This window comes from Vulpes lagopus, chromosome 19 (assembly GCF_018345385.1).
Source record: "Vulpes lagopus strain Blue_001 chromosome 19, ASM1834538v1, whole genome shotgun sequence".
NCBI classification, from domain to species: Eukaryota; Metazoa; Chordata; class Mammalia; order Carnivora; family Canidae; genus Vulpes; species Vulpes lagopus.
Genome location: NC_054842.1, coordinates 24005020 through 24017586, shown reverse-complemented (window position 1 = coordinate 24017586; position 12567 = coordinate 24005020). Strand labels below are relative to the sequence as shown.

The 12567-nt window shown below is 34.6% G+C and overlaps 1 protein-coding gene across 1 annotated transcript in view; it reads right to left on the bottom strand.

The window, feature by feature from the left end:
- The window catches only part of EFHB (EF-hand domain family member B), a 54451-nt gene that overhangs the window by 16525 nt on the left and 25359 nt on the right, over positions 1–12567 (bottom strand). The window contains exons 6-10 of the mRNA XM_041734261.1: positions 12353–12533; positions 10054–10164; positions 6339–6468; positions 1401–1484; positions 737–804 (exon numbers count right to left, since the gene is read on the bottom strand). Of these exons, the coding sequence (XP_041590195.1) occupies positions 737–804; positions 1401–1484; positions 6339–6468; positions 10054–10164; positions 12353–12533 (574 nt within the window). The remainder of the gene's footprint in view (positions 1–736; positions 805–1400; positions 1485–6338; positions 6469–10053; positions 10165–12352; positions 12534–12567) is intronic.

The window sequence follows — 12567 nt, the reverse complement described above, 5'->3', positions numbered from 1 at the left end:
GCCCCAGGAACCTGCATATTTAATAAATTCCCTATGTGATTTTAGTGCAGGTAGACTACAGATTATATTTTGAAAACCACTCACAGCCCAATCCTGATAAGCTTTAGCATAGTCTTCCCTTTGGACATCTACTGTATAGGTTGCTTAGAAATAAAGAGAAAATTCTGAAAAGTTTCTTCTGCTACTTTATGGATTAATTGATTGATTGGCGGGTGGAAAGAGAACAGTTAATTATGTAATTGAAGTGTACAGCGGTGCCTCAACTTGAATGTGCTTACAGTTAATGTGGGAATATCGTAAAATGCAGTTTCAGTTTCAGTAGGTCTGGTGAGGAGCATGAGATTTTGCATTGCTAAGAGATTTGCAGGGGACACCAACCCTGCCAGTCTGCAGGCTACATTCTGAGTAACAAGGACCCAGTACAATGCTTAATTCATTAAAAAAGCTGCCTCAAGTTACCTTGGCTTATTTAATACAGGCCATATTTATTTTCTAAATAAAGTTCTGAGCCTTGACTATACTTAAGGTATTCATTCACAAAGGCTTTAAACTGTGCCTATTTCAAACAAAATATGAACCTTTTTTTTCTTTCTTGTGCTACAAATTGTTCATTAATGTTAATGTAACATTGTAAGCCTTTAAAATTAGAAGCTTTGAAGGAAGGAGATGGTGCATTTAACCACATAACTTTGTGAGCATGTTGTTTGTTTTTTAAGGGGAAAGTTTGTATATTTACCATACTCTTCAGCATGGAGACAAGCTCCAAATGTGTGGTCTGGGGGAATATTCATTGTTTCTTCAATGCTATCAAAGAAAACAAATCCTTTAGTTAAAACACTCACCGCATGGCATCTCTGGAATTTAAAATATGCTTGTCATATGTTTTTAGTTGCCTATATTTCTCCTATAACCAAACAGTTCCCCCACCAATCTTCTAATCTTTCACTTGCATGGATAAACTCTTTCCCTGCCTTTCAGTAGCCCAGATTTAAAGAGAAAATTAAGAACCTAACTCAAAGCAGAATATGGAAGTACAGATAGGCAGACAGAGACAGGAAAAGAGTGAAAAAATGTAACATGATAAATTAAGTTTCTAATATCCCAGAAATAAAGCTTTACACAAAATTCCCCCCCCCCCCCCCTTGTCTCTAAACGCCCTCTTCATCTCAGAGGACTCAGCACTTTCCTGGAACCTCAAGCAGTAGGGCAGCTAAGAGAGTTCCCTCATTCACACAAAAGGATGACTTTCTTACTTAATGGATAGAACCTAATAGAAAACAAACCAACAAAAAAAAAAAAAAAGAAAGAAAGAAAAAAAAGAAAACAAACCAACATTTACAAAAGTGCTTTTTAAATTCCATCCAAAGATACTATCAATTCAAAGTTAATTATTAACTTACGGATCTAAAACTCTTCCAAGTTCATGTTGAAACTTTTCTTTGAAATCATCAACTCTCTTGGATACAAACTTAGCTCCTCTTTTCCTATAAAATTAGAAAACTGTCAAGCATCTCTATTACTTAAGTATCTTGGCTGCCAAATACACATACAATGAGGAATACTACACACAGTATCTTTTTTTTTTTTTTTTGAGAGACAGAGCGAATACCAGAAGGGAAGGAAGAGAAGAGGGAGAGAGAGAATATTAAGCAGGTTCCATGCCCAGCATGGAGTCTGACACAGGGCTTGATCTTAAGACCCTGAGATCATGATGTAAGCTGAAATCAAGAGTTGAACACTTAACCAACTGAGTCACCCAGGCACCCCTTGAAATACCAAGTATCATTTGGGCCATTAAAGCATACACACAATTTCAAAAAAAGTTATATGCTAAAAAAAAAGCTGTATATATTCATTCTTCTATCATTTATATTCTATTATAAACTATATAAAGACATGTTTATAATAGAATATAAAATTTTATCTAAAGAATAAAACAAAGAAGATTTAAAACTTTTTCAGTAAACAAAATCAAGGTGTTAACATTATCATAAATGTGACTCCTACAATTTCTAAAAGAAAATTACACACCAATAAATAAATAACCAAAGGGTATAAACAAATAATTCACATCTAGTAAGCAAATATATGGAGAAATTCTGATACTCTCCAGTAATAAATTTATAATAAACAACAACAAAGTGGCTTTTGGAATATAGTGCATAAGCAAATAGAGACAGAAAGAGAGAATACCTAACATTGGCACAAAGTATATTAAAACACTTAGTAGATTGCTAGTGCAAATTGCTATAATCCTTTTGCAAATAATTTGGTAACATGATTCAAAAAGCATAAAAGTGGTCATTCCCTTTTATCTGTGTCTGGGAACCAATCTTAAGAAGATAATGACACAATAATTTAAAACGTAGGTTTTATATATATATATATATAGTCTCTAAACGCCATATATATATTTATATATATATATAAAACACTATCCTACATTTTAAATTAGTATATATATATAAATGTTTTATATATATATATATAAATGTTTGTAGCCTCACTGGCTACAAAGGATGGCTACAAAGAAGGAAAAAAGAAGATAAATGTTTGATCATGGAGCGTGATTAAATTATGTCACATTAACAAGAATACGTTCTGCATGTATTTTAAGTGTTAAGAATACACTGCAATATAAAATCATTTTATGTTAAGTGAAAAAGCAGGATATAAAACAGGATTGCACTCTGATTAAAACTATGCAAACATTTACATAGAAATCTACACTAGAAAGAAATACATTAAAAAAGATAATAATGGTTGAATTTTGGTGACAGGATTATGGGGGATTTTAGTTTGCCAATTTTCTGGAACATAATTTCATTACTTCTATCACTGTGATTAAATGAACAAGATTTCTTTTGAGAACTGTAAAATTACAACACTACTATTTAATAACTAAAATTAATAAACTATTGTTTTGTTAGGACTAAAAACAATGAGCATTTAATTCTTAAACTCCATTTGCTTTTAAATCTATTTCCTGTGATATAGAAATACCGAGCTGAATAAATTTCTGGAGAAGAGTGACACTCTGTGGAGAAACAAAAGATGAAATATAAAGTAATCCATCTCTTCTGTCTTCATTTGCTTTATATTTGTTCAAAAAGGGAGAAAAGAATAATACAAGTATAGTCAGAATAAATCAATGGCAGTATCAGGGCCATAATTTGAACAAATAAAGTTGACATTCTAGAAATAGTTCCAAAGAACATAATTAGGAACATGTCCGGGATGAAGGCAGTAAGGATTATGAATCACAGAGCCTACTCCTTTTACCCTAAAAATGCCTGGATTATGTTTCTGGGAGAACTAGGAAGTATCTATAAGCAGTCATATAGGTTGAAATATCCATAACTACATCACTGCAGGCTCACAGCATTTACTAAACAACTCAAAATAAAGGCCTTCATGTGAATTTTTTCATTCAGACACACACACCCACCTATTATATGAAGATTCTAACTGATTCTTCAGACAAAAGGTCATAAACAAAATATAGAGGTAGCTTTACAGAGTTTCCTTAAAAGTCGAACATAAACCAAGTTCACATTAAAATATAAAATTGAGATAACCTTAAGTATAAACATGCCTAACTCCAAAATTATCATAGAAATCACACTGAAGAATGAAACAATGAGTTCTCTCTCTTTTTTTTTTTATTTTATTTATTTATTTATTTATTTATTTATTTATTTATTTATTTATTTATTTGAGAGACGGGGTGTGGGGGCAGAAGGAGAGGGAGAGAAAGAGTCTCAAGCAGGCTTCACACTGAACATGGTACTCAAACCCATTTCAGGGTTTGATCCCATGACCCTGAGATCATGAGCTGATCCCACAACCCAGAGATTATGACCTGAGCTAAAACCAAGAGTTGGACACTGAATTCATTGAACCACCAAGGTGCCCAGTGAGTTCTTTTTAAAATCCAACAAACGAAAATAATGAATCTTTCCATTGCTTTAGCAATAATTTTTGAAATATAAGAAGTATGATCAAATAAAGCATTGTTCTATAAACAATGTTTCCTTGGGGGTAGAAACAAGTTGGACAAAAACAAACCCTGAATATTACCTGTTTTTACAAATTCAGCATATTTTTTAATTGAGATATAATTGGCATATAACATTTTGCTAGTGTTCGTCTACTCAGTGCATTTTTCTATGACCATCTCACCAAATAATTGGTAAATATGTCTTTGTCAACCTAAAGTTTCCCCTCTTAGGATGTTCTTAAGGAACACATTGTTGTTAATGTGTTTATTTTAGATATTTCATAAATTGTATCATATTTCTGAGCTTTCAAAAATGGATAAACCATATTTTGTTATCTCCCTTTATTAACTTCTATATTATATTTAATTATATATATCTATAATCCTTATATATTTAAATCATTTCTTCATGTTTTCCTTTATATGTGGTTTAATTGCTTTAATATTAATCAGTTATCAAATATTGATATATGGACTCTTCTGTACTCCAAAGGAAACTATCTCATATGAGTTTAGTATAATATTACAAAAACTTATTTGGTGTTTGTATTTTATCATTATGTCTTTTAATAATTCAAGTATCAGAAACTCATATAATAAAAAAGTAGAAGAGGAATGGAAATCAATATTTCAGACCTGTGATCATAGAATCCACAGCCTGTATACCTGATATAGTGGTTAGGGGCAGCCTCTGAAGCCACAGTGCCTGGGTTTTATTCCTACCCCTAGTACTTCTTAACTGCATAATATTGGGTAAATGATTTAACTTCTGTGTACCTGTTTCTTCATCTGTAAAATGGAAAAGATAAAAATTATAGGGCAGCCCGGGTGGCTCAGCGGTTTAGCGCCGCCTTCAGCCCAGGACGTGATCCTGCCCTGAGATAGAGTCCCAAGTCGGGCTCCCTGCATGGAGCCTGCTTCTCCCTCTGCCTATGTTTCTGCCTCTCTCTCTCTCCTCTCTGTGTTTCTCATGAATAAATAAAATCTTTAAAAAAAAATTATAATGCACGTACCTCATGGAGTTATTGGTAGGAATAATTTAATAATATATAAAGTACTTAGCACTTTGCCTCTGTAACAGGGAGCTTCTATCATAGGGACCATAAAGGAGAATGAGCCAGGCAGGTTGGGTATCTGTGGGATTGCAAACTTTATGTGCACCCATGGAGACTGAGATGGCCAGTGTCTCCTGTAAAGAGGGCCCTTTGCCCTCTGCAAAACAAATCTACTCCTAGCAATGATGTGTACAAGTGCAGACACAATGTATTAGGTTCCTGTGGTTGCTGCAACAAATGATGTGTTGTGACTTTAAACAACAAAAACATTCTCCCACAGTTCTGGAGGCCTGATGTCAGAAGTCAAAGTGTCAGCAAGACTGTATTCTCTCCAAAGGCCCTAGGGGAAAATCTATTCATTGCCTCTTCCAACATTTGGAGGCTATTGGCATTCTTTGGCCTTTCTTGGCTTGAGGCCAAATCACCCCAATCTCCTCTGAGTTCATATCACTTCTCTCTATGTGTCTTCTCTTATGTCTCAAATTTCCCTCTGTTTTCCCTTATGACACATATCATTGGATTTAGGGCCCATGCACATAATCTAAAATGACATCTTCATCTTAAGATTATTAACTTAATTACACTTACAAAGACCTTTCCTCACATAAGTTAACACTCATAGGTTCTAGAAATTACAACAAGGACATATCTTTTTAGGGGCCACCATTCAAGCCACTATATCAGTATTTCCAATCTTCTGATTTTTTAAGCATAGTAGGAAATAAGAATTTTTAGCTAATCTCCCAATGCTTAAGTGTTGGCTTATGTATAAACTATAACACAGAAAATAAAAATTAAGGAGATTTATTTTAATTTCTAGGCAAGTAGTCATATATAGAATTAAGGCATAAAAAGGTCACAGTTTGCAAAAGTTAAGCCAAATACTCAGGTGCCCAAATAACTGTTTAAAAAACTGAATAATAAATCACAGTTCAGTTATACATGATAAGATTGTCTTATAGATATCTGAAAGCCCATAGCTTCAGAAACATGAATAGGACTGGGTGGGTTATGCCCTGACTTTTGGTTTCAGCTCAGGTGGTGATCTCGGGGTCGTGATCTTGGAGTTGTGAAATCTAGCTCCACATCAAGCCCTGTGTGGAGCCCCATGTAGGGTTCTGTGCTCAGCGCAGTCTGCTTGGGTATTTTTCTATTAATTTTATATTTGAACCACATCAATGTATTACACCTCTTCAAAAAATGTATTAAACCAACCACTCTTCTTTAAGTCCATGTGCCATATATCTAATTTCTGTTTCAGGACCCAATATAATTAAACTTACATTTGTAGGTCATGGAGCCAATATAAAGTTTTTGCCATGGCTCTTCCATCATTAAAATGTGGTGTTGGGACCCCATACAAGTTAAACCTATGGAAACTTGATGGGTTATACTTTCGGTTCTTTGCTTCTCCTGTGAAAAAAAGAGGAAGCAACACAAATAACCTTATCTTGTCAGAAGCACATTATGCTCTCATTGACAATGAAAATGAGAGTGGAACTGAATGGAATTGTAACAGTGCCAGAATTGCACAGATTTAGCTACAGAGGACATTCTCCCATGTGAGCTGGGAGACTGGTGGGAAAAGAGTTCTTGTATTAATATTTGGTAAGTAAGTAGGGAAATGGTGTAGGAGAAAGATAAAATGATGAAAAATGCAGGCTCCATTAATGCTACAGAAATCCGGAAGATTAGGGGAAATACCGCAATGCTTTGGGAACTCAGCTGTCCTTCCCACTGTGCTAAGATTTGAGAGACTGGTATTTTGTACTTGCTCTCACTGAGATTTGGTGAGATATCAGAACATTGCAACCTTCCCATCTCATTATAATCATTTATCTCATCTTAGAAACTGAAGCCTGAAAACCCAAAGGGAGGTCTTTATATTTAAGATCTAATACTGTACTTTTTTCAAGTTATGATGTGGTGTTAGTTTTCTATTTCTAGATAAGAAAAGTAAGACTAAAACTAGAAATCAACTAAAAGGTTAAGAAATGAGATTCAGCCTTACTAATAACCCAAATAATGTAAATAAAAACAATACTGTGAAATCATAATTTGTCTCTAAGTAAAAATAAAGATTGGCAAAGCTCACTATTAAGGAGAATATGGAGAAATTGAAATTCTAATATACTGTGGGTGTGAGGGCAAATTGGGGCAGCTATTCAGGTGGATGATTTTTGGCTCTAAGCGTAAATATTGGGGACATCTGGGTGGCTCAGCCATTGAGTCTGCCTTTGGCTTAGGGTGTGATCCTGGAGTCCCAGGTTCGAGTCCCACATTGGGTTCCCTAAATGGAACCTGCTTCTCCTTCTGCCTGTGTCTCTGCCTCTCACTTTCTGTGTCTCTCATGAATAAATAAATAAATAAAATATTAATAATAATAATAATAGTAAATAATTTGAATGCTCATAAATCTAGGAATGTATCCTTAAAAAATATATCACATTCACAAAGATATATAGGCAATATATTTTGTAATATTGAAATATACAATTTAGATACTGACATGAAAAGACAACAAAGTTATTTCATTAGTGGGGAAAAAATCAAATAGAAAAAAGCATTTACAGTGGGGAACAAAACACACGTATATACTCATATATGAAAACACAGAGGGAAAACATCTATGAAAGTATCGTCTGTGAAAGACAGGGAATTATGGGAGATTTTCTTTATATTTTATAAAATAAATATGTATTACTTTAGTAATGACTAAAATTAAGTGTATTTAAAAGATGTTATAGATACATATTTACTGTTACTGAATGGTGCCCTTGACATATCATTTTATTTTATTTTTTTTGACATGTCATTTTAAATAGAAAACATTTAATGTATATAGCAGGTACCCCTAAAGCATGGAGAATGTTATTCCATTTAACTAAAGACAGATGACTTAGTTCATGCAGGTTAGAAAGATGTTCACTATATCAACTATAGTTACCTCTGGCTAATGGGATTTCAACATTATATTTACTTTCTCTTCAGTTTTTTGAGATATTTATGTATATGTATGTATGTGTATATTTGTTTTACTGTTTATTTAAGTAACCTCTACCCCCAATGTAGGGCTCAAACTTACAACTCCAAAGTCAAGAGTCACATGCTCTTCCAACTGAGCCAGCCAAGCACCCCCAAAAATTTTAATTTTTTTACCCACATTGGGTGTAGAAATTACTTAAACTTACATCCCTGAGATCAAGGGTTGCATGCTCTACCAACTGAGCCAGTCAGACACTCCTCATTTTACTGAGATATTTAAATTATCTATAATTATTACGTATTTTTATTAAAAAAATAAAGCTACTTTCATTATGAAAAAGATAAGGACAATATTAAAAAGATTGGATGATTGGATTCAGTGCCTTTTCAAGGGGCCAGTGAGACTTCCATAAAAATCAGCAAGTGAAGGTAATGTCAGTCATTTTTTAGTCCATTAGAGCTCTTCTAAAAAAAAAAAAAAAAAAAAAAACTACACTCATTTTCCTCCAACTGCTAAATGCAAATAAGATATCTAATTATAGGTTGTCTCTATATATTTATATATATGTTTGAAAACAAAAGGCATTGGATTTTACTGTGCAGTACATGCTAAACTTTTTCAAAAAATGAATAAAATATTTTCACAAGAGAGGGAGAGAGGGAAGGAGGAATAAAGGAAGGAAGGACTGGAGGGAGGAGAGGAAGAAAGGGAGGGAGAGAGCCAGAGAGGTAGGCAGGGTACTGTGAGGGAGTAAGGGGAAGCAGTGGCAGTGTGAATGGGAGGACAGAGAGAATCTCAAGACTGGATGTGTTCAAGTGCAGGGGAACAGAAGAGATCAGCCATGGAAGAAGAGAATGACAGATTCCAGACACTGGAGCAATGACATAGGAAACAGGCCCAGCTATGAGCAGAATTAGGAGGAAGAGCACAGAGAAGAAGTATGGTATGAGAGGATGGAGAGGGAAGACAAAAAGTAAAGAAATAAGAGAAAGCAAGGATGAGAAGGGCCTTCTGCTGCACAGTAAAGGGCAAGTCTTGCCTCTAGCTAATGAGGAGTGATTCCTTGAATCAATCATATACAATTCATTAGCTTTCTCAGGACATGTATGAGAATCTAATTCCCAGTCTTTTATTACATCAAGATTCCACTTAGCATCAACATGTCAACAATTAAGTTGTATTTCACAGCACTGTAAGCATCTAAAACCTTTTAGCTGTGCTCTAGAGTAGTTCTAGTAATATGCTACGTTAGACAAGATCACATAATCATCATCATAATCGTCATCATCATCATCATCATCATCATCATCATAGTAATTGAGCCCCTTCCATGTTCCAAGCACTATGAGAGCATTTTACAGGCACTCACCTAATCCTCACAATATTATTATCCCCTATAAAAGATTAGAATAGATGATGGTAAGATAAATGAAATATCCAAGGTTTAAAGACAGTAAATGGACAAGCAAGGATTTGAACATATTCTATCTGATTCAGAAAAATTGTTTACTGACCATTACCCAATCTAAGTACTTAGAATAATCCTGACATTTGAAAAATAACAGCATTTTTTAATAAATTTATTTTTTACTGGTGTTCAATTTGCCAACATATAGAATAACACCCAGTACTCATCCCGTCAGGTGCCCACCTCAGTGCCGGTCACCCAGTCACCCCCACCCCCCACCCACCTCCCCTTCCACCACCCCTAGTTCGTTTCCCAGAGTTAGGAGTCTTTCATGAATAACAGCATTTTTTAAGCCTAAAACTAACATGTAACCTTTCTAAGATGTTTTTCCTTTCAATAATACATATATCTGTCATTTTACATACAAAAGGCCTTAGTATATGTGTTCCTAGCTATCAGGGTTTATGACCTTATGAATAATAAGTTACTATTTAATGATCACTTATTATATGCCAAGCATTTAATGCACATAATCTCCTTTATTCCTATTCATAAATCTGAGGGTCTTATATCCCAGGCCTATTTTACATAGGAAGACACTTACCTGCATAATAATCATTGTGAGAAACAATATACAGATCATGTCCTTCTTTTCCTTCTTTAACTACTTCTTCATAAGGTTTTGGTGGATTCACTACATCTCTAGCAGATAATTCTAAAAGAAGAATTAATGAAATCAGTTTTAAGATAATTTTCATCTTTTATAACATATTTAAATTGACTAGAACAAATGACAAATGAGGTATGCCAATGACATAAACTACATGAGCACTCTGAGAGAACACAAATAAAGATTTAGCAAGAAAGGACACCACCTAAGAGGTACTGTCCTGGGGACTCCCACTTGAACTGGCTCACTCCCAAGAATTCTGAAGAATATCAGAGCTCTGTATTGGTTAACTATTTAGATTGTCCCAAGATGTATTCCAAGCCTGGTTAAATTTCTTATTCTGAGATGCTCAGGACAATTTTTAATTTTAGTTTGCTCCAGACTTCCCAAGATGTTCTAAGCAAATTTGAATCACAAATTAATTTCAGAAAACCTGATGCCCTGTGAGGGTAGACTTGGTGACAGCTGTAGACTGAAGCATATACCCTAAGTCTGTTTTGATATGAATATCTATCTTCAAAGTAGCCAAAAGTGCCAGGGAAATCACTGCAATCTAGAAGAAATTCTTCCTACTGATTCCAAACCGAGAGCTATAAGATGTTTGTTTAATGGCTGCTTTCCTATGACTGGTGGGCCCAGTTTTATATACAGTGAGTTATTTTGTTTTTATTGTTTTATGTTGTGATTTTTTAAATACAATGCTATTCAATAATTTCATTCTTCTCTTTCAACCTGATGACATAGATTCAAATATTTTCTTTCTTTTGAACTTCTGCCAAGAATTGGGGTCTGTAAACAAATAGTATACCAGAAATAGGGTCAACTCAAAGTAATCCTTAAAGTAGTAGTTTTTTTCTAATATATGAACTACTGTGCCTATGAGTAGACAAATACATGTTTTGGAACATTCTATTTTATATTTAAATGAAGTACACTTTGACACTATTTTCATATGAAATAGTCTAATCCTAGATAGCAGTTACGATATAATTACTATACTGCTATAATGCCATATCTACATAAATATAATTTTAAAATCCTATAAAGTAAAAATATATTTAAATCTGCTCTAAAATACATTTTTCGAGACACCTGGGTGGCTCAGCAGTTGAGTGCCTGCTTTTGGCCTAGGGCATGATCCTGGAGACCCAGGATTGAGTCCCACATCGGGCTCCCTTGCATGAAGCCTGCTTCTCTCCCTGCCTATGTCTCTGCCTCTCTCTCTCTCTCTCTGTGTCTCTCATGAATAAATAAATGGAATCTTTAAAAATAAATAAAATATATTTTTCAAGTTTCACATAACTAATTATAACTTTAGATCTGATATGACCAAGTTGTAGACTTTGCAGATTTTGCATCCCAAGAGAGAGCCATAACTTATCTCCAGAGTGGGTATTACTACATTAAGGAAAATAATCTAATGGCCTTTTTGGTGAAAAAAAAAAAAAATGTTTCCTGATGTAGAGTTTTAATGGGTGCAGAAAAAGAAAGAGAGCCAAATTTCTTTGCAAGATAAAGAAAAATGGAATTTGAGGTCTCCTGTGGTAAGACCCCAGTAAAGACAGGGTAAGAGACATGAAAAAATGAAGAGGAGATAAATGTGAACAGGTGTAAGGAAAAGTGCCCAGCAGCAAGGCAGGAGACTGGGGCTTCAGAAGAAGCAATGGCTTGTGGCCAATTCCATTATAAGTTGCTGTTTGTTGAAAGATGCACTCCACTCCCTATCAAAATGTGAGTGAAGTTCTGATCTACACACTGTCTGCATTTGGTAATATGCAGGTAGATATTGTGGGTCTGCACAGATGGAGTGCAATACGTAGCATTTGCCAGACTTATTTGTTCTGTGGTCTGTTTCATAAAGAGTTAAGAGTTATGAACACATCAGAAGCATTGGTGGTAATAACACACACAAATGCATGTCCACGGAGAAGGGATTGAAGGCTTTCAATTCAACTTTGACTCTCTCTCTCTCCTGTCTTTATAACATCTCTACTATACTCACTGAATCTGCCTCCAAAACTTGAATTTTTACTGTCTTGGTACACAAACTCTAAGGATTCTGGGTCTGAGAGTCATTTTCTTGCTATGATCCCATCTTTCATTCTGAATCATCATTTACACCACCACCAAATGCCATGTCAACAAGATATTTAATCCCATTTTCTAAGAACACATTTCTTTTTCTTTTTAGAAGACATTTCACCACCCAACTCCCCATCATTTTGCTTACTACCTCTGATGACTGCTGTCCCAAATGTCGTATTGAGGACATCCAGACCTTTAGGTAATCCTGGCGTTTGATCATGAGATTTCCCTAGTGGTGCTCGTTGATTACTAAAATATACTGATTCCTTTTTATCTTTAATTTTCTGTTGAAATGTCGTTATAGGCTGTGGGTTTATCAATACCTTTGCCTAAAGAAATCATATAAAGCACAGATGAAATGAC